The sequence below is a fragment of the Oreochromis aureus genome, linkage group 14, assembly GCF_013358895.1.
Source record: "Oreochromis aureus strain Israel breed Guangdong linkage group 14, ZZ_aureus, whole genome shotgun sequence".
Classification (NCBI taxonomy): domain Eukaryota; kingdom Metazoa; phylum Chordata; class Actinopteri; order Cichliformes; family Cichlidae; genus Oreochromis; species Oreochromis aureus.
The window spans coordinates 30,375,968-30,401,454 of NC_052955.1; the positions used below are offsets into that span (position 1 = coordinate 30,375,968).

General features: G+C 41.1%; 1 protein-coding gene across 1 annotated transcript in view; it reads left to right on the forward strand.

Moving 5' to 3' along the window:
- The window catches only part of igsf11 (immunoglobulin superfamily member 11), a 112,653-nt gene that overhangs the window by 66,860 nt on the left and 20,306 nt on the right, over nt 1-25,487 (forward strand). Inside the window, exon 3 of the mRNA XM_039622289.1 lies at nt 23,890-24,053. Coding sequence (XP_039478223.1) covers nt 23,890-24,053 — 164 coding nt within the window. The remainder of the gene's footprint in view (nt 1-23,889; nt 24,054-25,487) is intronic.

The following is a 25,487-nucleotide window of genomic DNA, read 5'->3' on the forward strand; positions in this document are numbered from 1 at the left end:
TTACCTGATTTTTTTTTCTTACCGGATTTTTGTTTCTGAGAAAAATGAGATCCACATATGAGGAAATTTGTTTTAAATTTCGATAGAACACTGGCAGTATAATGTCCTCGTAAGTGGATATCAGGCCCAAAATTTAGTTTTTTGGTCTATACAACCCAAAATGTGATGCCCACATATGTGGACACCAGGTCCTAAGAGGTTAAGTTGTCTTTTACGAGTTGACCCATCCTTTTGAGTTAGGCTCACTGTTATTATGAATGAGTCCTAGGTCAGTGTTAAGTGATTTAACAGACTCCTCTCAGATTGGTCAGGGAGTCAGGGAATGCACTGAAAATGAGTCAGACGCTGAAAATGAGTCAGACAATACAAAAGAAAAAGTTTGAAAGATGTTGAGAAATCCTGGAGAACTATTCCTCCAGTCCACTTTAAAGAATTACAAGAACATCTGGATCCTTGGAAGCAAAATATAAACAAATCTGGGTTAGCTCAGGACTTTCGTGAATTCTGCAGCTGGAGAGTAACAAAAATGAGAAAAAAAATCCAATGAGCAACAACTTTTACTTTAATAGAATCTCCAAAACATTGGAAAATCCCTTAGAGATTTTTAGAGTAAAAGCGCAGAAAGCTTTAGCTCAAGATGGACAGCTATGTTCTAGTTTTTCTAGCAGCACTGTCTAGAGACAAGTATTGCTGCAAATGCACACAAATGTGTGACGTAGATCTACATGGGCTAATGGAAGCTTTTCTCCCCCCACATCAGAGCTTGTGACATAGAAAAAAAACCTTTCCTGGATCATTTGTGTGAAGTGCAAAGAGAAAAAAAATATTCAGAGGATTTGTCCATTACTCTCTGTATCACCCCTGGATCCTCGGATAGGCTGTGTGCACTGCACCAGATCGGTGTTGCATGATTAAGTATATAGATAAACGTAATCCTTTTTTATCCATATGTTTTAAGGCTACGGCACAAAACTCTATATTGTCCTCACAACGTCTTTCACGTCATAGCTTCTGTGTGGAATGCAGAGCACAGTGCAAACCAGCAGTGACTTAAGCTGGAATGAATGAGATTACACATGCAATATTTATTGTGTCTCTCAAAGCCTATCCGAACCATAGCCATGTACGGCACAGCTCATTTTCTCTGACAGCTTTGCGTTGCGTGATAGCCCACCTTATTAACTTGCGCGTGAATGGAGTTAACTTTTCTATATCAGTTTAATGTATGTCTTGTTTCAGCCGGCGCTTTCAAGTCAACTCTATTCACTGGAGTGAAGCATCAAGTAAAAAGGTTGCAGAAAGTGCTCTGGTTGCCATGTAAGATTGGAACCCCCCCTCCCCAAACATCCATGCATTATAAAGCATTTTTCTCAACAATGCACTTGTTAACGTGTTAATATCAGTGGGTATATTTATTGTCATGGTTGATACATGTGTTTGCTGTGTTTGTTTGAGTGTGTGCGTGTGTGCATCTTCGTTACGAGGCAGTGGGGGGGCGGTTGGGGGTAATTAGAGCAGCTGGAGTCTGAATGCTCTATATGATGAGCCGCTAAACTTTAAATTATAGACTTTCCTCCCTGCGGCACTCTCTGTGTTTTGGTAGGGGGGGTGGGTGGTCTACACAATATGCTTGCAGATTAAGCGCTAACCTCCATATGTGTATCATTGCAACATCGTCTATGTTTGTGCTCTTTTGTGTGAGCCTGTGTTTGTGTGTTTGTGTGTGTGTGTCCTCCCACATGGTCCAGGTGGCAAAAGGAGGCATCCCTTCCGGCTTCCACTGTGAGCACACAAACACACACACACACTCAGAAGCTCACTCCGGTGGATGACTGCACGTTTCCACGGATGATTAGATTACGTAAGAAAACACTGCAGAGCCCTAATAGTTGGTAAACCCAGATTACGCAGGATTATCATCCCTTTTGCTCCGCCTCTGTTCTCCCCCTGCATGTGTGTACAGGGAGAGTGGATGGCGGGGGGAGTGAGGATGAAGCAGGAGGATGGGGATGGGAGGGAAGGGGCTATGTGTGTGGGATGGGGTGAATGATGCCGCAAACACCAGAGCCAGATGGGACAGAACCCCTAAGCAGCTTAGAGTCACAGTAATCACGCAGGCTAAGTTTCCATCAATGGTGTATGTGCATGTTTGGGTATGTATGTGTGTGTGTGTTTATGTGTGTTGCATGCATGTACGTCATACATTAAACTGCCAGGGCATAGACGGATGCTCTTGCTCACTCTGCTGAGTCTGGAGAAATGTGAAAAAGAGAAAGAGGGTGAATAAGAGATGAAGCAAATGTTCCCATGCAATCACGATATAAGTGAGGACAGGGAGCGAGTGGGAGAGAGAAGCTGATGGGGAGGGTGTGTTAGCAGTGTGGGAAGTGATAATGGAGACGAGCAGGTCAGAAAGGTGGTATTATTTCCTCTCTGCGCCAGTGAGATGTTACAGAAGCAGCTGAGTTAGATACGACAGTGTGTGTGCATGCATGTGTGTGTTCGACACCACATGGGTATCAACCTCAGGGGGATGAGGAATCAATTACCCTCTGCCAATGCCAATCAGCTTTGAATTTCTGTAGAAAATTGATCACTGAATGTCCACATTCCCAAACATGCAGAAAGTACATTTACTGTCAGTGGAGCCGGGAATGTTGAAGGACAGACAGGCACAGAGAGCTGGATGAGAGGCAGGAGTTTCGGGAAGCATTAGCGGCGTCTCCCAGATTTGGAAGATCCCTTGGTGAGAGAGTGTAACAGGAATGTGGAGAAAGATGGGCAGGTGGGGCACCAAGGTGGTAATAAGCAAGGTGTGTGAAGGTTTGAATGTCTGGATATAAGGCAGAAAGGCATGGCTTTTTGTGCTTTCACAAGAGATCTGAGAACAAATATGATAACATACTAAGAGCTTTTAAAATATAAACATGTGCGATGCATAACAAATTAAGACTCCCCTTTCCAAAGCTTCTGTTCCTCCCAGCACAGTGAAAGAGACAGAGAGAAAAAACCTAACTGTAAAACCCTGGAGAGAAGCCTGCATAGATGTATTTACCTACATGAATATTCAATAATGGAGCTGCAGCACTTCACAAAGGGAAGTAATCACTGATTTATTTATTAGTGTTTTTGACATGCTATGCAATTATGCCACCACAGGCGAGGTGCTAGGCTGCTCTCTGCTCCTGCCCCAAAGCTGCGTTGCACGCGCGCGACACTGATTGGGTTTGAAGTTGAACTATTGATTTTAATGGATCAATGGTGATGATTGTTCTGGTGCAGACATAATCACAGTGATCAATAAATGATGGATAAATTACATGCTTCCTTCAGCTGTGTTCGAATTACTCACTGTGTTTCATTTTTAGTACCAAGCCTCTCCAAAGGAATCAGTCGTCACTAATTTTTGAGCTTCTTTGTTCCTTTTATTTCGTCTGAATGCAAAGATCAACCGCTGTTCTCCACCTCCAACCCTCACATAACCTTTACTTTGCTTTCAGCGTCTTCCCATCTCCCATCTCATCCTTTCGTTTTTTCCCTTCTCTCCAGAGAAGTGGGTGATGACAGCTAGCCCCACTCTCCGCTCATTGAACATTCAGCTTTGCTTTTGATGGAATTAATTTGAATGTAAATGATGCTCTGATGGGAATGCTTTTATTGGCCCCACTACAAAATTTCGCACAGCGATAGCACCCGCACTAACCCCACTGATGCATAAGTCAGTCCACTAGGAGGGAGAGAAAAACAAGCTATTACTATCCCTGGAGACATTAACAAGCGTGAAACATAATGAAATTACGTTTTCAGTCAGTAGATTTAGTCAATGACTTGATCAATAAACGTCTTCCTTGTTAATTTGTAATTTGTACACTGTAGGAAATAGTTGTTTGTGTCGTGACTTATGACTCTCCAAGGATGGGTGCGTGACTTAAAAAAAAAAAAAAGTTTTACAGCACTGTGTTAACAATTTACATAGGTATGTAATGAATTACAGGAAAAAGAAAAATGAAACGCAAATGAGAAGACAAGAACACGATGAGGAACAAGAGATCAAAGTGTGTGAAAAGAGGCATAAAAAAATGTATTAAAGAGAGTATTCATGCCATTTTCAGCGTGATTGAGTGTTAGTGTGTGTGTGTGTGTGTGTGTGTGTGTGTGTGTGTGTGTGTGTGTGTTTGTGTGGTTTGGATTGTTTTCCATCCCTGTTTTCCATCTCTTTATGTGCATGATCAAAGAAGCTGTAAAGAAGCTGTTTTTGCAGTTGTTGATAGTTGAGTGATCAGTGGTTTTATAAGGGGGTTTTTGTGTGTGTGGCGTACTTGTTAAAGTGGGATTTGACAGGTGGGAGAACCCTAAGATATGGTGTAGTGGTACATCTGGGATAAATGACTCACCTCAAAATAACTCCCAAAATTCATTTGTATGTGAGCTCTAGTGCACTTGTTTTCTTTGTTGACAAGCTTTGTGATCAGCTGGCCTCTGCTGCTGTTGTGGTTTTGAGGTTTGCTCCTCTTTGTGTATTTAGCCAGCTGGATTCCGAGAATTATTAGTAGATTTTGCATAGGCTGGCATAGTGCCGGCTGCTTGCCAACACCTAGTAATATCAAGATGGAGTATGGCAAATTAAGTCAGTCATAGTCTGTGCTTCAACAGGCCAAAATTTGTCGAATTTAAACTGTACCATAGCACTGTATTTGAACAAGCTGACTATAACAACAAGCTAACTTTATAAGCTAACTTTATCCCAGCTAATGCTAAATCCGAGTGTCCTGAACATCAAACTTTCCCTCTGACAAATAGTTTGATTACACCTCATATGACAGTTTATTCACTTATTGGTAATGGTAGAGCCACTCTAAAGAATTTTTAAGTAACACCAGCTAACAGTGGCTAAAACTGGCAAATTTGGCGCTAATCGACGTTAAAATTCAGGATATCCTCATCAACTCACCTTGGTATCATTGTCATCGGTCAGAAGTGACCTTCACTGACTCAATGATGCATTTTAGACTCCTTTACAGTCTCCGTCAGAATAAATATATGTGGGTGCCTTGTACCCTACCCCTCATAGCCTACACTTTCTAAAGATGAATGCTGACTAGAGAGGTCATTCAGGAACAAAAACATAAAATATCACAAAATATTTAAATGATACATACAATTTTCTTTATTGCTGATTGACTGTTATGGGCTGTTATTGGGTAAAAAATTTAAGATTTAAATTTCTTCCAGTGTATAATCTATTCTGTACTAAGCAGTTCTCAGCCATGAATATAGTCATTTTTTCTCCATCGTTCTCCCCTTTTTGCATTTCGTTTTCTTTGAAAGTGACGTTAACATACTCTGATGTTGTGCTCTCTAACTGGGAAATACTAGTGAATTAGCCAGAAAGAAAGATAGAAAGATTAATAATAAAAATGCAATACTAAGGGACAGTCCATTCAGATTAGGTAAAATAATATTGACAGGTTCATCAGAATTGAAAGGTCATTTTTTGACCTTGTAGATGACAGAAGTGCTCTTCATCAAAAACACGAGAAAACTGACCAAAGCAACAAAAGGTAAAACTGTTATCTAAGTCATGGGATCATGTAACACATGGTGCTCTCCCTCTTTATGGCTCTCTGCTGATTTCCTTTGTCTATTTATCTTCTCTGACCTCCCTATGCAGAGCCTCAAAATAGGGTCTTTGAACATTAATGGTGGGAGAGACAGGCGTAAAAGGGCATCAATCTCTGAAATTGCTCCTCAAAAAAGGATTGATGTGCTGGTTTTTGCAGGAGACATGTACTAATTCAATAGAGTGTTCATATGCCTTAGCCATGGTGCAAGCCTTTCACACAGGGATAGCTGTTTTGTTTAGACAAGCTGCAAATCCAAGTGTTTTGTTTGTTACTGAGGTGGTAAAAGGTCAGCTGCTGGTTGTCACAACAGAAGTTGAAAACCATGTGCTCTGCCCCGTTAATATGCGCCTAAACAAAGAACCAGAAAGAGTTTTTATTTTACCGAAGCTGCAAAATGAGCTAAATAATTACAAATGGGATCACCTAATAATATGTGAAGAATTCAAGTACGCCCTAGACTAGATGGAGTGAGTGCTCCATCCACTGCCAGAGTCTGAACTGCAGCACTGTATGAAAAGCAATACACATTTAGTTCTGCTGTTATGTCTAACAATTGAGGAGATATATGAACATCAGGACCATTGATGGAGGGTTACATGTTGAGTTAAAGACTTTGCAGCCATCTGCTGCAGGAGAAGAGGTTGGTGTCGGGCTGTTTCCTTTAAAAGAAAGTGAAGGAAAGTCTTATCAGGCAATTCTGCCTACAGGTGAAGTATTTGGATGCCCTGAGCACCATGTTTTTCCAACCTGGACAGATGTGTGGTCCCAAGCAGGCAAACTGCCACAAAATGACTAACCAGATTGAAATGAGGGACCAACTTTGGTCAAAAAAGAATTTGGAAGGAATTAAGGAGGTCTTTCCTTGAACGTGCAAAGACAAAAAGTCGCTGCTCCAATAATGAAAAGGGTTCTGACTGTGCCTTGACTCTGTGGCACAGACTTATTGCTACTACCAACAAATTTAAATGAAGTTTCAAAGGTTCATCCTGGACCTTTCCTGGTCTGGTTACTGGGTTCATGCATTTGCCTTCAACCTGCATGTGCTAAAAACGTGGGTCAGGCTTAATCTCAATATACATTACTTCTGCTGAGGAGAGCTGGACCATTGGGTTATGCCAAAAATCTTTTCCTCTTTTTCTTCTGACATGGACCTTGTTGGACCATAGTCATTCTACAGTCCTTGCAAACATTGTAAGATGCCCATTATTTCTTAATAACTCCAGGTCTCCAACCTCATAAGAGATGCAACAAACTGCGCCACATGGTAAGATGACAGCAACACCCAGAGTGTCAATATAGCTCCTGTACGGCTGATAAGCAGAGTTATAGGAAAGCCCTTTGCCGCACCGCCATAATTTCTGAGAGCTTTTACAGGTGACTACATAGAGTCTGACCATTGCACTGGAGAGAGTGGGTGCAATTATCACACTTTGTGCCCAGGGAAGAGGGCGTGGCGGGAAGGAGTAGGCCAGTTGCTACAGTTTAAGCCTCTTGCATGCACAACTTGAAAAAAAAAAAACAAAACCAAAAAGAACTTTCAGTCAAATCTACATGAATGTTTTGCACATGAACCCTTTGGTTCAGGTTTTAAACCTTCTTGTCCACTCTCTGGGCACTCTCTCAATATTTCAGCATTGTATCCATATTTAATTCTTCACCCATTCATATGCCACTTGTCTTTCATTTAGTCCTTTCTTTTCTCTTGTCCACAAAAATCTCCCCATCTTACACTCCCCCTACAGTACTAGCAGCTTATTACCAACTAACTCACATCTGATATTAAATACAATGTTGCTGTAGTTAAAGAGAAAATTGAAAAGTTTCATTATCCATTGGGCGTAAGTTGAGAGAAAACTGTAAAGCTGCAGTAAAAGTACGCATTCATACTCCACACAGTCTATATTAGTACATCTTATAGTCATATAAAATAGATACACTGTTCATACTTTGCCAACATCCACATTGAACCCCCTTCCCACTAATCATTGTGTTTTATGATCACGCTCATTCCTTCATGTTCAGAGGTCTGACATGACATTCACCATTCCACCGCTTTTACATCACCATTGATTTCCAGTATCCTCCCAAAGTGAGCCCTAGGCCTATTCACCCTAGGCATCATACATCACCCAGTATTAAGGCTTCACCTTTTATATTGCTCACCCTATATCATGATATCTCTTACAGACACCTCTGCTTTTATGTCTCTCTCAGCTCCCGTGATTCGTAACCGATGCCTCTCTGGATCGCCAATTATCTCCCCCTGTGAAAAAGACAGGTGTATTTTTAAAAGAAATATGCCTTAGTGTGGCACAGGTTTTAAAAAATTTATCTGCCTTTTCAATCATTCAAGCACCCCACCTTCCCCGACTCCTTACTTTTTCAACTATATGGGCTGGACAAGGATGTATGAATCAGTCAGGATGTCACTTTGAAGCTTTGTAAATCCCGCTCTTCTCCTTTGACTCTCCTTAGAACGAGGTATAAGAATCTCATAATATCTTTTAGAAATCTTTATGCGCTCACTGTTCTCTCCGGGCCTCTTTGAGACAGGAATAGACTGATGAAGTGTGTGACTGCCTCCACAGTAATTATGTGATGAATGCGTTCATTTTGTGTGTTGCCCCAAGCGGTGAATAGCTCAACTGATTATTGAGGGGTGTGTTCTTTGTGTGTGTGTGTGTGTGTGTTTGTAATAATAGAAAGACTGAAACCAAAGATCTCAAAGAAAGAGAGCAATATTTGCCCTGTCGGCTGTTGACTTTACTGACTACAAAAAACAATAAGGCGCGTAAATCAAAGAATCAGTAGGTTTCCAAACAGCAAAAGCAGCTTCCTGTTTTCATTGAAAACACCTTTTTTTCCCTCTTTTTGCTCCAGGAGAAACGTTAAGTCTAACACATCAAGCCTTTAACATTTTAAACCCCTTAGATGGATGTTAAGCTCCCATTAATAATATAGCCGACTTTGCTGTCCAGCTTTGTATGGATTTTCTTTCACATACGGGAAATAGAAAGAGGCGGAAAGTGACAGAGGTAAAGAAACTGAGCCGCAGAGATGGATCACAGCAGGATAATAGCTCCCATATCTAGCCCCCGAATAGACCCACATCACTGCTGGCCACCACCGACTAAGGCTATACCAAACATACCTGTGGAGCATTTGGAGTGTGACAGGTAAGAGCTCTGATTCAAAATGCTTGATCTGTTACTCCTTGCCTGAGATCTACCTGCCGCTGGTGTGTAAATGAGCAAATGAGATGCTAATTTTGTATTTTAAAATTTGACACACGACCCTTCCTTCAGCGCATTTAGACCGTAAAGCAAAAAACTAAAAAGCATTAAAACTGCACAGTTGAATATTCATCTGATACTCGTTCCCCTTCTGGTGTTTTTTTTTTTTTCCATTTATCATTGTCAAAATCGCTCTAAAGGCTACGTGTGGAAATCCTGATGTGAGTGTTTATATGAATATTCCACGTTATTTTGTAAATTTATCGATAGGAATATATGTTTTTTGAAATGTGATATTATATGTGGGAGGAAGCCAGAGTACCCGGAGGGAACCCACACAAACACAGGGAGAACATGCAAACTCCACACAGAAAGACCCCAGCCTGATAGTGGAATTGAACTCGGGACCTTCTTGCTGTGCGGCAACAGTGCTGACCACCATGCAACTGTGCTATCCATCCACCGACATGCAGTTTGTGGTGATAGGTTAATTGATTAATCCAAATTGCCCATAGGTGTGAATGCGGGCATGAATGTGAGCGCGAATGGTTGTCTGTCTCTGTCTGTTAGCCCTGCGACAGACTGGCGACCTGTCCAGGGTGTACCCTGCCTCTCGCCCTATGACAGCTGGGACAGGCTCCAGCGCCCCCCGCGACCCTGAAAAGGATAAGCGGAAGCGAATGGATGGATGGATGGATGGATGGATGGATATTATATGTGATATGTCTGTGTGGGTCATATAATGTATAACACAAACAGGGATTTTCATTTCAAAACTCTGCACATTTTGCCTGTGATCTGAATTTCTCTTAAATCACTTGCAGTGGTGGAAGGGCTCTTGTACAGTTTGCATTCAGTATGACCAGTCTGCACTTGAGCCTCAGAACCAGCTCATTGTGCTGCCAGTCAGTCAGGCCATGAAGAGTCTCAGCGGACCATCACGAGCAAATAGACGTGCAGGAAAGATCAATGGGCGTGTGTTTATCGAGCGGCAAACACCCCCCCACCCCATTCGTGCACGAGCACGCACCTCCACCTAACCACCAAGTCTCTGACCTGCCCCTCTCGACAGCCAGGGTAGTGAAGGTATTGATTTCCTCATATTAATGCATCCTTCATGAGAAGCCCCAGGCAGCAGTGTAGAAGAGAGAGAACAGGAGAGAACAAAGAGGTACAGGATAGATGGAAAAGGAGGAAACTGGAGGAGATAAGAGAAGTGGGAGAAGAAGACGGAATAAAAGTTTAAAGCAGTGTCTGACGCCTCTGATACTGTACATCATGCTCAAACAGAATTTGGATACCAGGAGTAAGCTAGGCATAAGCTAAACTTCAGTGCCCGCTTTGGCCTTTGAAATGTTGGAAAAAAAGTCAAATGAATAGCTTACTGTACTTGTAATGTATTTAAATGTAATGTTGTCTTCTGTTTGATTGGTGAGGTCTTCTGAGACAATGATGGATGCTAATGCTTTGAGTACACACTATTCAGTCACAACATTAAAAACACTTTTCTTATAGTTGGTGGACAGATCAGCAGTCTGGAGCTAGGGGTTAGAGGGTGGAGCTTATCATGGATGTTGTGTATCCTATCAATGCCTGATTGGACTGTGACCTAGTAGGTTTGTAGGCTGGATCAGTGTCACCAGAACAAATACTTAGGGGACCTTTCAACTTTAACATTTTAAAAGTACGATATAGAGAAGGGGCATTTCTTAGTACTGTCAGGGTGAATAGGGGTGATACTAATCCATACTAAAAATTACTATCTGATGAGATACTCATTTGCAACAGCATATATATATATATATTTTTTTGCAACATTTGCAACAGTATTGGTGCAGCACTGATAGGGCTTCCTTTGGCTGCTCCCTTAGCCGCAAGATTTTTACACCCCCAAAGGGAAATGGGTCTTTTCCCAGTTTTTAACTAGGAAAATTTTGTGTTTTAGGCAAATGTGTAAAAATGTGTCTATGCATGCATCTCATGTATGGGTTAAACCAGGATATGAGACACTAAGCTCACCGCACTTCCCAAAATACTGTCGTTGGGCCGACTCATTTACCCTCTCCTTTACTACCCCAGTCAGGTAAAGACTGTGGCTGAGAATCGCTGTTATGTAATGAGTATTTAACCTGGACTCGATGTGGCTGGAAGAATTCAGTCATGTCAGGGTGTTCAAAACATTAGTGTGTTTGGAGGTGGAGTGGATCTTTTCACCCAGCCAAATGAGCAGCACGTACAGCTCCGCGCTCATCAGCTGTTACTACTGCCTTCCTTCCCTGTCTCTGCCTCACCTTTTTTCTCTGTCATGCACTCGCGTTCATTTTTACTCATTTTTTCTTTTCATTGCAAACTCCCTCTTTGTGAAGGAGTAGGAGGCATGTTTGCCAGCCATATGGCAGTGCCAGGGGCGTCCGGAGCAGATGTGCTCGGCATTGGGGCTCTGCTCAATCAAGCACATGCGTCCTTACACACACACACACAGAAGCTTATGCAGTGCCTGTTACCGAGGAAGAGGTCACTGACTGACAACGGCATTATCTAACTCCCAAAGTGCTGCCCTGGCGGATGCAGGGGCGACAAAGGCTGCACTGAGGTACTTGTGAGGTCTCAGTGAGACTTTAAGTTAAAAGTAAATGAATTTCTTTTAAAATATTTCTCAGCAATTGAAAGTTAGAATATAGCGCTGCTGTTTATTAGTTGAAACTGTCATTTATATTGGGCTGTACATATAAATTTGGCAATATAATTTGAATTATATTCTATCTGTGATGTGTTGTCGTGCTAAACCAACGGGATACTGTAGTATAATGTCAGACACATCCTTTTCTCTTCAAACTCTTTACACGAGGCAAGTGAACATCCTGATGACTTGGTTCTAACTCATTAGATTGTAAAAAACGTCTCTTCAGTGTTCAGAGATTGTTGCTTTTGACTTTCTGGCTTCTTTTGCTGTCTATGAAAGAGTCTTCGTTGCCCAAAGAGCGCACAGTCAGCACATTTGTGTTGATTTCTCTCTTTTTTTTAAGAGCTGTTTTTTTTGCTGAATCGTAGAAGAACGATGTGGGGTCTGTGCATCTTCGTGTATATGTGTGTGTTACAGTACTGTAAAGTTTCCTCTGAATGAAATGGGATGTAAATTTGACCAGCGTGCAGAATGAAAATGCAGGCTCGTTCCCAGTTTTTGCTGAGCCAGCACTTGACCTATATCAAACATTCAAAAGCAGAATATCTATGAAAGTACTCCAATGTTGGTCAACACCTAGTCATAGGCACACATCAAAAAGATTAGTGCAAAGAAAAAAAATGTTTGGAGTTTTTTTTTCCTTTTCTAAAATCAACATTTCAAATGCCCCACAGTTTATACTTCTGAGAGTTATGACAACGCAGAAAGCAGTATGGTGTGTGCTACAATACTAATATATTTATGAGTAATAAAGGGTACACACAGATTTATATGGAAACCCATGTTTTGATACTGAGCAGGAGAAAGCTAAACTCTTCTATTATTAGAAATGCTTATGTATCGTCAATCACACAATGACATAATACATCATCTGAATTTCAATATGACTTATGTGTGTATTCGCAGCTAGAAAATGCCATCCATCCCTCAGCACACTATTCATCATGAGTGCTTCTTTACATTTGGAAATGGGAAATGCTATTTTGAAATAAAATCCACCTCATTCATTCCCTCCTTTGGATTAATGAAAAAAAAACATCAAAAGGTGACTGCGATGATCTATGAATGATGTCAATGAAAGGAGAACAAGAGATTAAAGCATTGTTTTTAATCAATGGTGTTTTTTCTTCTCTAACTAACTAAATGCATTACTTGGCTGTTCACATGTCATGGAGGAATCAGCTGCCCACGGGGAAAACGACCAACCTTTGAGACATTGGGGGCAAATGTTTGTGTGTCCGTTTGTGTGCCGGTGACAGCTGATGAGAGGCAGTCAGTGAGTTTTTAGCTCTTTCAGATATAATACGATCAATAAAAGTGAAAGTAAATACATATGAAGTGTGCATGCATTATGAAGGATTTGCTGTTTTTAATTTTAGGGACAGAAGAATGTGTCCAAGTGAAGGCAGAAAGAAAAAAACAAAAACAAAGAAACAAATGTCAAGAGGAGCTGCAAGTTTATCTTTATAAAGTGCATGCTTATCGTTCCCATTGGATCTCAAGTACCTGAGTTCTTGTTGAATTGGTGACACCTGTAGGTACTACTGGTAATGGCAAATCTTCCAACTGTGGAAGCGCTGAGAGGCAAGTGAGGCAAAATTTTTAAAAAAAAAGAAACAGAAAAGAAACCTGGTGATCTGTTTTCAAAATCCCATCAAAATTTAAAAGTTTCAATAGGAAAAAAAAATCTTGCTGTTCATGTTTCCCGTCTCAGTCCTGATGTGCATCAGTGCCCAGTCTTTCAAATAGTAAAAGCACTCATGATTTCTCCCAGGTGAGTAATGCCGTGCCTCTGAATGGAAGCATGCACATAACTACTGGTGGTGCAACACAGCTTCCTTCCAACACAACTATGAACTACTTTAAGCATTGTACAGTTTGTGTGAATAAGTGCTGGGAGATGTTGTTCATCACATCTACTGTCAGTCTGGGTGTCTGCATTAACTTGTATTTAAAAAGGTAAAAGATTAAAGAAGAAATATTTTAGGATATATTTAAATATGTTTGTGACACAGTCAAAAATATCTTTATCAGTGTTGTCAGTCAGCCTATCTGGAAGAAGACATCCTGTCCAGCTACAAGAGAGAAAACAACAGTTTTAATGATATTTACAAAATGCATCAGTAGATCTCACATCTTCCTTCTTTACGTCTCTAATGAGTTGGAGGTGCACAGCCAGTTCTTCATCATTCAGTATTTCCTGCTCATTTTTAAACCGATCTGCGGTTGAATAACAAAAAAATAAGTGTTTCCTTGTTTCAAAGCACATCTGGAGGGTCACATAATAAGGTCAGTGCGTTTCCTGTGACTTTAAAATAATAGTCAGCTTACCAGTGAAATGGTTTTAATGTTAAGCGGCAGCAGAGCAAATTGTGTGGCTTGTAATAGCACTAACTTAACCCCTTAAGCCCCAAGGGTATTTTCAGGTGTGATTCTCCTACGTACCAAAAATAAATAAAGAATAGCTTTGCAATTATCACATCAATGTGCATAATGTGGTCTCTATGGATAGGTAAGGCCTCAGAGAATATTATCCAAGTGTCTGGATCACTGTGTTACAGCAATTTTTTTCCAGGAATGTCACCGCTGACACCCAGTTTGTAAAAATGCAGACATATAAATATTATTTTAAATATTATATTATATATAATATAATATTATATTATATTATAAATCTTTGAGGAAAGGGGCCTGGTCTGGTCTCTGTCGCATCCCCTGATTTTATTCTTACTAACTGACATTTTGCTGTCTTTTGGTAACAGTTCCAGCATATTGCCTCCTGTTTTTTCTAATCAGATCATACAAACGAGAAACAACATTCGCAAACTCATAGTAAAATAATTTTTGTACTAGACATACTAGATCTGTTTAATACAGATGATTATTTGATAGCAGAAGTCTAATTTTAAAGCTCCACATTTTTTATTCCAGCCTTTAACCCTATTTAAATTAAATTTCCCGTTCTGCTGAGTGTGTGCATGTGAAATTTTTACACGCTCTGGGTTTAATTGTCACCCCTTTAACTACAATGACCCACTCATGATAAAGGATCTCATTTCACATTTTACACTGTCCTGTGTTATATAGTTGCGTGACAAACAACACACTCTTAATTGATGGGCTGTATTTGAAATCCCAGTGATCTATTACATTTTATTAAAACTTAACAAAAAAAGTAAAGCTGTTTCTGGTCAGTTATCTTACTTTCTCTCAAATTGCTGTCAAAAAATCACATTCTACAAATTTGTAACAGGAACAGTAATAATTTTTAGATTAACCCAGCAGGCTATCAAGTATGCTATGCTGTGTATTCTAGCCTTTTTCTCTGCTTTCCTCTGCTAATCCACATGTGTCACTAAATTGAGCGAGAGTTCATGTTTAAGGTGAGCCATGCAGGGACTCAAACGGACGATAAATCACTATAAACCCTTACTGCCACAGAACTGTACTGACCAAATCTCCTCCAGAAGTGCTACCACTCCCAGGTGGCTCAGCCGGGGTTGGCGGGCTTGAAATCGCTGTCTTCATTCAGAGAACAGCTGTAGTGAGGTTACACAAGAAAGAGCGGTAGATACAGATAAGGAGAGATCAAACCAGGAAGAATCAGTGAGAAAGGAAGCAAAGAAAAGAACAAAGGAGAGTAAAGCAAGTTAAAGAAAGAGGAATATCTGCCTACAAGCCAATTACTAGCTGAGGAATCAGACAAGGTTACCTTAGGCTAAATGCTAGTGTTGTGTTTTCTGATGGTTCTGGCTGGGAGACTGTTAGGCTTTGATTACTGGGTTAACCTGTAACGTCACTGTCACATGACAGCGCAGGAGTCTGACCTTATTTGATGACATAATAATACTGTTGTCGTTAATGAGATAATACTCATTAAAGACAACAAAGGGTTTAGTGTTTGGCACTTTCTCACCAAAACCAGTATAGTGTCTTCAATGACTAATCCTGTGGCCTGATGTCAACCCAACATAGCACACTTTACAGTCACTGAGCGTAAAACTGAATGACCCGAAAACAGGCAGCAACTGAAGACGGATGCAGTGAAGGCCAGGCAGAACAAAGACAGCATTTGGCGATGCCCGTGGCTTGTGGACTTATGGAAGTGTTGACTGAAAAGGATTTTCATTTTTATTAAAGTGCTAAAAACAATCCTTATAATTAAAGTCATGCTGGGCTCTCTGCTTACTTATGATCCTCTTAAAATCAGGAGGTAGGAGTAAAAATACTGTAATCCCTAAAGAGTTAATGTGATATACTTTTGTCAAACCTGTTGAATTAAAGCTCCAAGTCTCCACTTTAGTCACATATTGATTGTTTGATTTAAAACCCACTGTGATGGTGTACAGAGGCAAAATTACATAATTGTAAAAACACTTCATCTTTAGAGTGCTGCAATTTTAAGAGCAATGATCTTGCTCACTTATTGTACATAAATACCAGACACAAAGCACGATTGGCTTTTTATGTGGATGTCTTTAGCAGAACCAAGCCATTGTCAACAAGTTAAAAGAGACTTCAAGATGGAAACTGCCAAACTGCAAAATGGAGTCACACGCCAATCATGTCATCTTACTGGTAGATCAGCACGCTTGCCAGGATGTCAGATTTACGTGCAGACACAGTGACAGGTTTGCCAAACGTGTAAGTCTGCCAGGGAACGGAGTTACCCCATACAGAGTCGGTATGAAGGCTGCGCGGTGGCTGGTGGGTGACGGGGAAAAGAGTGCGTTTCTTTATAAAAATTCAGGTCTGACGCTTCAGCTGTCACGCGAAACCACGTGGAGCGGCACGCAAAGCCGAGGGTTTTATTACCTGTTTGTGCTGTCAGGGAGTATGTGAAGGCTATTTTAGATTAGAGATGTATGTTTGTGACAATTGTACTCCAGTGAAGTTGGTATGTTTTCGGACATTGTGTTTGCGTGTATGTGTGTGCGTGCATGTGTTTGTGAAGCTGTGTCCAGGGCTGCATGTGCAGAGCCATCTGTTTGCTGCTTTAGCAGCAGTCTTCCAGTGCTCAGGCTTATCTGTGCACGAGGGCAGTGGCCTACTTCAACCTTCTGCTCACTCGGTGCACACAGCCGAGCCACACTAGTTTGGTTGATCACCCGTCAGCTCGATCGCAATAACTTCCCCTCAGTTTATCTACAAAAGTCTTGGGCCCATCACTTAAAACCACTTTTCTTTTTTACTTGTGACTTCATTCCATATAATATATGAATTCTTCTACTTGTCCTAGCATTTGATCTTCTCTTCTTAAGAAACTCTGCATTTGTGGATGGTGACATGACATGCCTCCGAGTAGTCCAACATTAAGAGCAAGTCGGAATAAGTGTTTATATATTTACTTATATATATAAGTCAGAAATGTATGTCTCATCCCAACACCGCCACCATTATTTACATTTTCTCAACTTTTCTTCAAGTGCTGCACATTTGAGTCACTGTAATGCAGAATAGGTTGAGAATTGTGAACTTTATAAGCATCGCTACAACTAACACGTTCAAACGACATGCTTCAGCCTGATGTTTATAGTAGTTTGGGAACACACTAAGCTGTGCTTGTCAGACTCGGTACAGTTTAGAAAAGAGTATTAAGCTATGTAGGCTAGTCAGCGGGCCCTGTTTGGGAGTCGGCTGCTGTGGCTAATGGGTCAGCTGGGATGGGCGGGGCAGGGGATGAGAGAGGATGAGCAAGAGATTTTTAAGGCTCTTTCACTGGGTGAGCGTTTGTCAGACACACTGATGAAGGAATAATTGAGGAAAGGAAAGGAAAGGAAAGGAAAGGAAAGGAAAGATTAAATGTGCTATGTTATGTGAACAAAACCTCTGCCAGACCCTAACCCCTTGTCTTGTTTTGCCTTTGGCCCAGGCCCACAGTGTAAGGGCTCTTTATATGATCGTAGCTCCATTACTGTTTCTGCTAAAGACAAAATTCAAATGTTTTTTGATGGAAGAGAGGACGAGCTTTACGGAAATATTTGGTAATGCTGTCTGAAAACAGACAGAAAACTAAGCTCTGCTAAGATTTTACAGTTTGCTAACTCCACAACTATTCTGAGCTATAGGGGAAATTCAAACGGTCCTCTAAAGATGGAAACTATTTTGTAAATTTACAGCCAAAATTAAAAGATTCAAGTCCAGGCAGCCTGCATGAAACTCAGGTGATAAATGGTTAAACTGAAACCTGATCTGAGACTTTTAATGACCAAAAATGAGGTTCCCTAGTTCACCCTGCTGTACAGTCCCTTTTCTTTGCACTTGTGTGTATGCCTGAATTTTTATTGTCATTCTCATCATGCAGTTAAAATGAAATATGCACAAGATTTGACCTGAGATGCAAGACAGGTGTGGAGCTGTTTCAGTCAATGGTGTTTAGTTGTTAACAGAGGCTTGTGTGCTCTGAACAAAGTACACAAGACCAACATTTCCTTGTAAAATATGAATGAGGACCTTTAGTAATGCAGTCCCTATGGGCTGTGGTTATAAACAAGCCTGCCCTAAGCTTCAGTTTGTTTACTCTAAGGCAGAATGTCATCTTCCAGCTTTAAAGAAAGTAGGTAACACTGTAAGTTTGCTGTTTTACTTTAAGCTTAGAAAAAGCTCAAAGGGGAACCAGCTAACCTGCATCTGTCTAACGCAAACAAAACAGATGATTTACAGAAATGATCAAATCGATCCAAATATAGATCATATCGATACCAGTATTGGTATTGGTATGAGATCGATACTACCATGATGAGATTGATACTTTAATCTTCTAAGTTCAGTACATGTACAGTACACCGCTCTTTTTATGCAGTCACACTTTAACATTAAATACATCTTAAGCACGAACTATAAGGATAAAGTGTTAGTGGTCATCTGTAGCTGTTATTTTACCAAGAGGCTATAATCAGACGTTCAGATAATATATTAAGCCCACTGAATTTTTGCTAAAAAGTTATTTTCTTGAAAATGAAAAATATATTCCTCAGACACAAACTATGACAAATGCCTGAACAGTTGTGTGCTGACTGCCACGTCTATTTTATTTATAGCCTACAGCACATTTAAACAACAGAAGCTGTTTAGAGACAGGCACATTTCCATTCCACGTCTCCAAAAACACTGTTTCAAAATACATGAAAAGCTAAAAGGTATATTTGATTCTGTTAATAATTATTGTGGAAAGTAAAAATCACAGTGGTTTAGTGGTTATTAAAATAATTTGATGATGATTCATCTCATAGATCATGGCACAATGCTCTCCCCTACGGCGATCGTGGCTCAAGAGTTGGGAGTTCGCCTTGTAATCGGAAGGTTACCGGTTCGAGCCCCGGCTCAGACAGTCTCGGTCGTTGTGTCCTTGGGCAAGACACTTCACCCGTTGCCTACTGGTGGTGGTCAGAGGGCCCGGTGGCGCCAGTGTCCGGCAGCCTCGCCTCTGTCAGTGCGCCCCAGGGTGGCTGTGGCTACAACGTAGCTTGCCATCACCAGTGTGTGAATGGGTGAATGACTGGACATGTAAAGCGCTTTGGGGTCCTTAGGGACCATAAAAGCGCTATATAAATACAGGCCATTTACCATTTACATAACCTGCCTTTGTAAGTTTGACATTAATGGCCCTGTATTCATTTGGTATTGGATCAGTACCAGAGTTTGCAGTATCACCCAGCATAATATGATAACATTCTGTTTGTAAAAACAAACATTGGTGATTTATTTACCTCTACAAAGAAACAGAGCATTAGCTTAGCAGCTCTAAGCTAAGCCAACCTGCTTCCCACCTTCTGACTTAACAGAGATACGAAAGTGAAACAACTAAAAGCAGAATTTCCAAAAATGAAATGTTATAGATTATTACATTCGACAAACAGAGAATTGAGTAGACTTTCAGACACCATTAAATGCTACCAAAGTGTCTTTAGAGCGGCGTTCATTAATTTTTACCTCAGCAGTGCTGTGAGCACAGCGCTTGATGGGTTGCCATCGAGCAGCTGGGTACACGATTACGCCACCTGAGTTTCGCAAAAAACCCCGTCTTTGCCCGCCTGTCGGTTCGCCCTGGTGCCTTGCAGGCAGAGGCAACAACGCGGGGTCCGCTACTCGCATGTACACAGCTCATCATGAAGCCCCTGGGTGTTCTGCAAAAGAACAGGACACGAAGCTCTGTTTGTGTGTGGGCACAGGTGTCGGAGTACATGAATCCATGTGCAGATGTATTTGTAACTGTGTGATTAATTTTATGGTTTTTGATGTTAATTTTTTTCCCAGCACTTGCTGGAGACTCACCTCTAGTGTGCAATGTGCAGGACACAGAACTAAGTGCGATCATAGGTACCAACTGTCATCCCTGAAGCAGTAGATATGTGATGCTCTCGCCTCTTAATTGTCTTTGAACAGATTTAAAATAAAGTTGTATCTTCGCACATGTGTTAATGTGTGTGCTCTTCTCTCTCTTTAGTAATGCCTTTGCTATCATCAATCACTTCACTTAACCAGGTTTATGCATGTATAGGTGTGTGGCTGTCTCTGTGCATTGAGGCTTTGCCAGAGGCTCATCACTGCATCGCGGGCATCTGTTTGAAACCGGAATAAAAGTAAAGCCTATGAATAAAAGAGCCACATGAATAAAATCACAGAATGCAAATGACTTGCCAGGCAGGGATTCTGTGTGTGTGTGTGTGTGTGTGTGTGTGTGTGTGTGTGTGTGTGTGTGTGTGTGTGTGTGTGTGTGTGTGTGTGTGTGTGTGTGAGCGAGTGCGAGTGCAAGAGTGAGAGAGAGGAAGTGTTGCATCCAGCCTGCATTTGTTCTCCATCCAATCATGCCTCCACCTTAGCTTGACTGATAGAGTAAGCAGACACACACACACAGAATCACACACAAAGCTTTTTCTTCTCCGAGGTGCATGCTTTTCTCATGCATTAATCAACAGCGGTTTTGACACTCGGATCCCATCAGAGAAGAGAGGGAGCTGTTTTAAGTGAACCATACTGTTGGTTCTCTCCTTTACTGCTAGCACTGCCTCAGGTGACTTTATCAATTAGGCCTCTCTGGAAACACCAGCATCCTCTCTGCTCCCTCGTGTCCTCCTCTGTTTCACTTTCTTTCTCATGATTTGTTGATTTCTGTTTCTCCTACCTGTCCCTCCTCACATCGTTCTCGTGTTCTTCTCCTCCACCTACTCATCTGTTACTACTCATACTTCATTTCATGCACACCATCATTTTTCTTTACTTTACACTCTTTTTTAAAAATTCCTTCCACATTCCCAACCAAAATCTCATGTAGTCAGCAACTCGTAGTCCCTTTAATGGAAATAAGGTAGCACAAATATATTCTGTTTTGATTAAATAAAAGCTATTTTTCTCTGAAAATGTAAAAGGTGTACGATCCCACAGCAATAGAACATTGCCACAGGTGAGTAATACTATAGGAGACAATGCGGCGCTGCTCTGTTACAGTTAAACATAACTGTGGGCAGCCAGGGGTCAGCCTCAGAGATTAGTGTAGTTACTCTGTGCTGCTTCGTACCAGTCAGGCTGGCCTCGGCCTCGGGGCGCCTCTGGGCTGGAATTGACAGCAGGAGGGAACGGGATGTTTGTCAACAGGAAAATGAGAAGCTTGCACGGTAAAACCTAGAGAGAGCGATAGCCTGTTTACATCACAACTGTGCACATTAGCCTGCAGAAACAAACCCTTTCAAGCCAGAAAAAAAATCTAATTTTTTGAAAATTAAGTATATATTGTAAAGAATCACACTGATGATGTAGAAGTCTCCAAAATTCATGTATCAAATGTGATAAATTTGGCTTTAAAGGGTTAAAAAAATAGAATGGATGACTCTTTGCTTCACTCAGTGCTGGGCATAAATTCAAAATGTCTTAGACTACAGCAAAATAATGTTAGGACTACTGTATCAAGCCCTGACCTGTCTTTGATTATTTCCTGAAATCAGTTTGTACTTTATTGTTTTCTGCTAGCGATTAGAAAACATGGTTTATCTCAGCCATGGTGGCTCCTTTGGAGCTATAATACAATACTGTACTGATTTTTTATTTAGTTTTATTTTTTTAAAGCGGGTGGTCATGTTTGACAGTGACTGGCTTATTGTTCATCCCTTACATTTTGTACCCATTACAGGATGGATTCTGGAAGAGCGACGGTCTACCAGACATGCTTGAGTGAAGCTGGCATAAAGCTTTGGCAGAAGTGTGCGCAATAATGAGGCAATGCCAAGCAATACCATACTTCTCATCCCTGTCCCTTAGATGTGTCCCCAAAGGGCTAACATACATGTCACCAATGACATACACTGATTAAAGTCTGAGTGTGTGGATTGTAGTGGGCAGTATGTCACGCATGTGCCTGTGAGTTGAGAGGGCACGGTGCACGGCATATGTACTGCACTGGTTTCACTGGCACTGCGTGTTGGTGCTTGTTTGTGATGTTTGGGGTGTGTGTGTGTGTGTGTGTGTGTGAGTTTGCTTTGGTCGTGGGAGCTTACAGGCTCTGTGCGCAGAGGTTCCCTAATCCAGTGTTTTGAAATGAGCCCTCCAGCTGTTGTGGGCTTGAGAGACTGCTGCCTTGGAGGGGGCTTACAGATGATAAGATGCTCCTTCTATCTTCATTCCTCTAGGATCTTTCATTCTTTCTTTCTTTCTTTCTGTACTTTAGTCTTTCTCTGCCTTTCTGCTTCCCTTAAATCAAGCACATTTAATACCTATGTGGCCACTGAGAAAACACACTTGCACTTGATCTCATGTTGCCAACGCAATCGCGCATTCTAGTTAAGACCGCAGCTCTTCGCATGAACTTCTTCCTCTGTGCTGTTAATCCCCCATTAAGAACAAAGATTGATTCCTTGCAGAAAGTGAACATTACATACACAGAGGACAGAGGAAGTTCAGATTAGAGCAGCAAGCTAAATCTTTGCCGCTTACTGTTTTTATGGCTGCAGATTGCACACGTCAGTCAAGTGAGCAACAATGAAGAATCCTGCATCTCTAAATATTGCATATAAATGAAATTGCTTGCATTTTTTGGAGGGGTGGGGGGTGACTGTCTTTTTTTTTTATGAGTATATGTCTTTGACAAAGCAGAACTGAGTGAAGCAGTTTGAGTGCTGCATATCTCCGCTGGCCCAGCACTGAGCCTGCAGGGCCTGTGGTGTCTGCCAGCAGAAGGAAAGCGTAGGAAGTCCAGCAGGTTTTGGACAGACAGGCAGAGAGCAACAGGCAGTCTGTCAGCTTGAAAATATTACACTGATATTCAAAACTAGGCAGAAGCGAGTCAGTAGATGGGAAAAAATTCTTATATTCGTTTCCTTATCATAATGTTAATAATTACTCATATATATTCTATTGCACAGTGTGGTCATTGCTTGCACTTGGGATCTATCTTGACTCTTGACTACAAACCATAATTGACAACCTGGTGGTTCCTACTATTGATTAATGGTAAGATCCTCATTTTACATTACCACTGACTAGGGCGATTCACATGACATGATCAATTATCTGTAATCATATCAGTGCATCATCGTCCTCACCGTGTTTAGATAAGATTACTTCCCAATGGGGTTTTTTGGACATGGATACATGCTTGCGGGGGAGATCTAACTTAATTTAGGCTCTAATGTCTTTAGCCGGTCTCGAAATAGGATGCAGCATGTACATATCTGTCTTTGTGGGTCTGTTGTGGATGGCAGCTGAGTCCAGATGAGGAAAGTGGCTCCTTAGTTGTTTACTTTGAGAGGAAGCAACAAATCTAACATTGCTGTCATCATTCAGTATGCACCGATTCAGATGTTGCTGTTTTAGGAGAGGAATAAAATTAACGTCTCGTGACATCTTATCATTTTTTTCCCCCATTTAATTGCACATTACATATTTCATGTGATCCTCTCAGTGCAGCCTTGTTTGTTAGTTGTCAAAAGCATCTCAGACGAGGAGTTTGGCTCTCAGGAAATCATGTTTGTTTTGCTGTAAAGATGAAAAAGCTGTAAAAAAAAATGTCACATATTAAAAATATTGTACATGGCAGCGTTTTAGCTTTGGATTTCTTGTATCGTCTGTCTCTGTGTGTGTGTGCGTGTTTCTGTTACTCACACACTAAAGCAAGCGTTCTCATTTTTAGCGATTTAGGGGATCTAATAGCCTTCAGGAAACCTTTTGAAGATGCTGCTTTTCTTACAAAGTGCAAAGATACATCTGTTGGGAGTTTCGGGGGGAATTTCTGCATTTAGACATCTGCTCATCTCTCTCTCTCGCTCTCTCTCTCTATCTCTCTGTTTCATTTGGTACTGTATGTGCTTTTCTTTTGAGAATCAAGGCGCTGATCACTGACTCTTTTTTTCTCCTGCAGTCTGTGTGCAGGCACTAGATGTGACAATGCCTCAGCGCAGTGTCCAGGTGGCACGTGGCCAAGCAGCCATCCTGCCATGCTCCTTTACCACCAGCGCTGCCCTCACCAACCTCAACATCATCTGGATGGTGACACCGCTGTCAAATGCTCACCAGCCAGAGCAGGTATGAACCACTTGCATCCACCCACTGACCTGAGTCATCTTTTACAGCTTTTACAGCTAAGATCAGAGTCACAGGTGTGTTAAAAAGCATAGTCTTCATATTTAGAAGACAGACTTGTGCAGTGCAATTAAGCATGTCAGATCCTTATTTACTATTCTGAGAGTTTTGCTGTGATTGTTGTAATTAACTGTAGATGTTTGGATGCTGAATTGGTACACAGTCAGTGTTGCCGTGCTCTCTGCACATCAACTGAAATGTCTGCTTCTGAAATCTTATTTTCTAATGCAACACTACTGTATGCGCATCTTGTGGATGGGTTCCTTACAGTCAATGCAGGTACATGAGAGTTTGCTCTGTTTGAAGGTGTGCTCAGATACAGCGCAAAGAGAATATGAGTAGCTGCAAAAATGCATCACACGTGTAGAGAATGAAACAAGCAAAAGGGAAGTGTCATGTAGCTCTTACATCTTAAGGCACGACTCTTTTGTTTATATTTTGCCCCCACGGACCCAGACTTGTTTGTAATTGTTATTGTGCTCTTGAGGAATAATTCTTTATACTTTCTGAAGGTCTTTCAAAGTTTTTGTTAGTTCAAATCCTTATCAAAATGGACAGAGTAGGTCAGGAGAGATAAACAACACTGAGTGTCTACAGTCATCGGTAAGACACGGTGGAGGCTCTGGGATTTGGGGTTGGATTTCAGCATCAAACTTGATGTCTGTCAAAGTTATAAATGCAGAAAAGCACAGTCAGATTTTGATCCACCTTTTAATACCATCTGGAAAGCATCAGCGTCATTTTTCAGCATGACAATGATCACAAACGCACTGCAAAGGCAGTAAAAGCATTCCTCAATAGAAAAACACACAAAGAAACACAGCCAGTCATGAATTGCCCTTCCCAGTTCCCAGACCTCAACATTATGGAAGCAGTCTACAATCATCTTTATAGAAAGCGCAACAAAAGGCAGCCAACATCCAAAGAACAGCTTTGAATGACCTTCAAGAAGCCTGAGAAATATTCCTGACTACTTAAATTACAAGAAAGCTTGTATAAGAGAGTTCAGGCCGTGCTGAAGAATAAATATTATTGGTGCACCTATTTCTCAATTTTCCTGGCAAGGTAAAAAGAAATTAAGGGTGGATCAAGGCTTTTGCCAAAAACTATCTATCTGGCCCATGCTAAATTTGCATATGCCAAAAATATAGTTGCACTGCTTGAGCAAAAGCAGACAGAAAAAATAATTCCCTTTTCAGTGCATCTGAACACACCTTTAGCACATCAGTTTTGTAATTAATAGAGATCACCATAGTTTAAAATAGAAGTAATGTAGTAGTAAGCTTAAGGGTGTATTTATAGTTTACAATCTGTGTGCTGCAGGACGCCTCTTAAACAACATATGCACAGCCAAAGCATCAAACTGCTTTCGTAGTG